This window comes from Microtus ochrogaster, unplaced genomic scaffold, assembly GCF_000317375.1.
Source record: "Microtus ochrogaster isolate Prairie Vole_2 unplaced genomic scaffold, MicOch1.0 UNK9, whole genome shotgun sequence".
In the NCBI taxonomy this organism is placed as follows: domain Eukaryota; kingdom Metazoa; phylum Chordata; class Mammalia; order Rodentia; family Cricetidae; genus Microtus; species Microtus ochrogaster.
Genome location: NW_004949107.1, coordinates 3,598,864 through 3,601,268, shown reverse-complemented (window position 1 = coordinate 3,601,268; position 2,405 = coordinate 3,598,864). Strand labels below are relative to the sequence as shown.

At 40.1% G+C, this 2,405-nt stretch overlaps 1 protein-coding gene across 1 annotated transcript in view; it reads right to left on the bottom strand.

Moving 5' to 3' along the window:
- The window catches only part of Ppp3r1 (protein phosphatase 3 regulatory subunit B, alpha), a 48,599-nt gene that overhangs the window by 22,964 nt on the left and 23,230 nt on the right, over positions 1–2,405 (bottom strand). Inside the window, exon 2 of the mRNA XM_005366435.2 lies at positions 1,420–1,459. Within this exon, the coding sequence (XP_005366492.1) occupies positions 1,420–1,459 (40 nt within the window). The remainder of the gene's footprint in view (positions 1–1,419; positions 1,460–2,405) is intronic.

Here is a 2,405-nt window from a genome sequence, read left to right as displayed (position 1 = left end):
AAAAAAAAAAAAAAACAAACAAAAAAAAAAACCACAATGGTAGAACACTGACTGGTGGATGCTTTTAGTCCCAGCACCACAGCAACAGAAGAAAAGAGATCTCTCTGAGTTCAAGTCCAGTGTGATCTACATTAAAAAATTCCAGGCTAGCCAGGACTACAAGTGAGAATGTGCCCCACAAATAAATAAGCAAATAAATACAACTATACTGTGAAAACTTACCTCATAAAGAAACAAATAATTAATCAAGCAGGGCTACATTGTGAGAATCTTTATAATTAATAAATAAATAAATAAATAAATAAATAAATAAATAGGGACCCATGGTGAGAGCCTGGTAAGCAAACAAATAAATGTGTGGGTAAGTAGGGCTGTACAGCAAGAACCTACCCCATAATTCAGACAGACAGACAGACAGAGATAGGTAGGTAGGCAGGTGGGTAGGTGGGTAGGTAGGGATGGGTAGGTGGAGAGATGGACAGACGGATGGATGAACAGATAAGATAGGGCTGCACAGTAAGAACCTGTTTTATAAATAAGTAAGAAATAAGGGACTGGTAAAAACTGCTCAGCAGTAAAGGGACTTGCTGCCACACTTAATAACATATATCCAGTTGGATCCTCTGGACCACTATGATACGAAAAAAAACCAACTCCCACAAGCTGCCCTCTGATCTCCACAGGACACCATGTCACATATGTAATCCCAACCCCACCCACAAATATGTAAAAATACTCAAATGCAATTGTAATTTAAAAAAAAAATCCCCCAAACCTGTAAAACAACACTTACAGTACCCAAGGGAGCCTTTGACAGCTGCCCTTTCCCTCTAGAGACCTGCTACCCTTCGATAGTCACCCGCCCCAGTCCATCCCAATCTGAAAAACTGCAAAAATGAAAATTTAATACATCTGTTTCTCCTTCCTGAACATACAGAAGGATCTACTCTCCAGTCTATGTGATAACTGACTGGGCTATGTGATAAGTACAAGCCCACAAAAGACCAGTTTTCATGCTCTTGCAATTCCATCTCCCAAATGATTTGGGGAATGCTGGGTATAGCTATTAACATCACAAGGTAAAGGAGTCCAGATCCTTCGACCAACAAACAGAAAAAGCAAAACAGAAGACAACATGATTACAAATTCACTTGGAAACTGCAAAGAACCCTCTGTGAACTTAGGACATGGGGATTTGGGATCATAAAATGTAATAATTACAATATGGTGTAGATACTAATCCTAAATTTTTTTAATTCTCTACTCTGCTAACAAAATGAACATCTGATCCATGTGTTCTCCATTTTAAATGTGAGCACATTTGACACAAAATCAACAAGTATGAATCATAGAGACGTAACACACACGTAGATTTATAAGCAAAACAAATGGCTGTTGCACGCATTATATTCAACTTACAGTGTGAGCACATTTCCAAAGGGTAACTCGCCTCATTTCCCTGGGGAAAGAAAGAAACAATTAGTTATGAGAAACACCCAAACATCTTTGGAAAATTAAACAACTTTTTTTATGTGACAAGACAGGTAAATGAACGCCAAATTTATTATTTAGAATTATAAACTATACTTAACTGGTAAGAAAACATATTAAGCATTATTGTAGACAAAGGAAAGGGTAAGTTCTCATTAAAATTTATGCAAGCATTTGATAAAATATAGTTCAAGTTTTTTTTAATACCATAAACATACTACACACAAAATTCCACATGTTAGAGACTGTCAATGCAGTCACTTGTCTTGCTGGACAAACTAAGTTTGCTTTGTTTCTTTTTCTGAAACACTGTTCCAAGGTCCGGCCTTGAGGTAAGGATGACGTAGAACTCCTGAAGCTCCTGCCTCAACCCCCAAGTACTGAGGTTACAGGCCTCTGCCAACATATAGGGCTAATGAACTCATTTTGATGAAAAGTTCAGAGTGAAAACATTCCTGTCTTTTCTGCTTAATTAAAGTTTAATTACACCGCAAAACAACCTGTTAAGAAGAAAGGCCTTGGCCTGGAGGGATGGCTTACAACCCAAAATATAAGCGTTCAGTTCCCAGCACCCATGGCTGCTCCTCCAGGTACAAAAACAAATGTGAGATGTGAGAGCATCTAGCCTAGTGGGGACAGAGCCAGCCCTGCATGGGTCCTAGATGAGTAAGAAAGCAGATGAGTAAGCCCCGAAGAGAAGCCACTCAGCAGTTCCTTCAGTTCCTTAACGGAGCAGTAAGGGACAGTCCAGAGGACACTGTTCCATGTTCTCCCCTTTAGGTCCTGTTTCCAGGCTCTCCCTTTAACAATGGACTCACGTAGCCGGGCGATGGTGGCGCACGCCTTTAATCCCAGCACTTGGGAGGCAGAGGCAGGCGGATCTCTGTGAGTTCGAGACCAGCCTGGTCTACAGA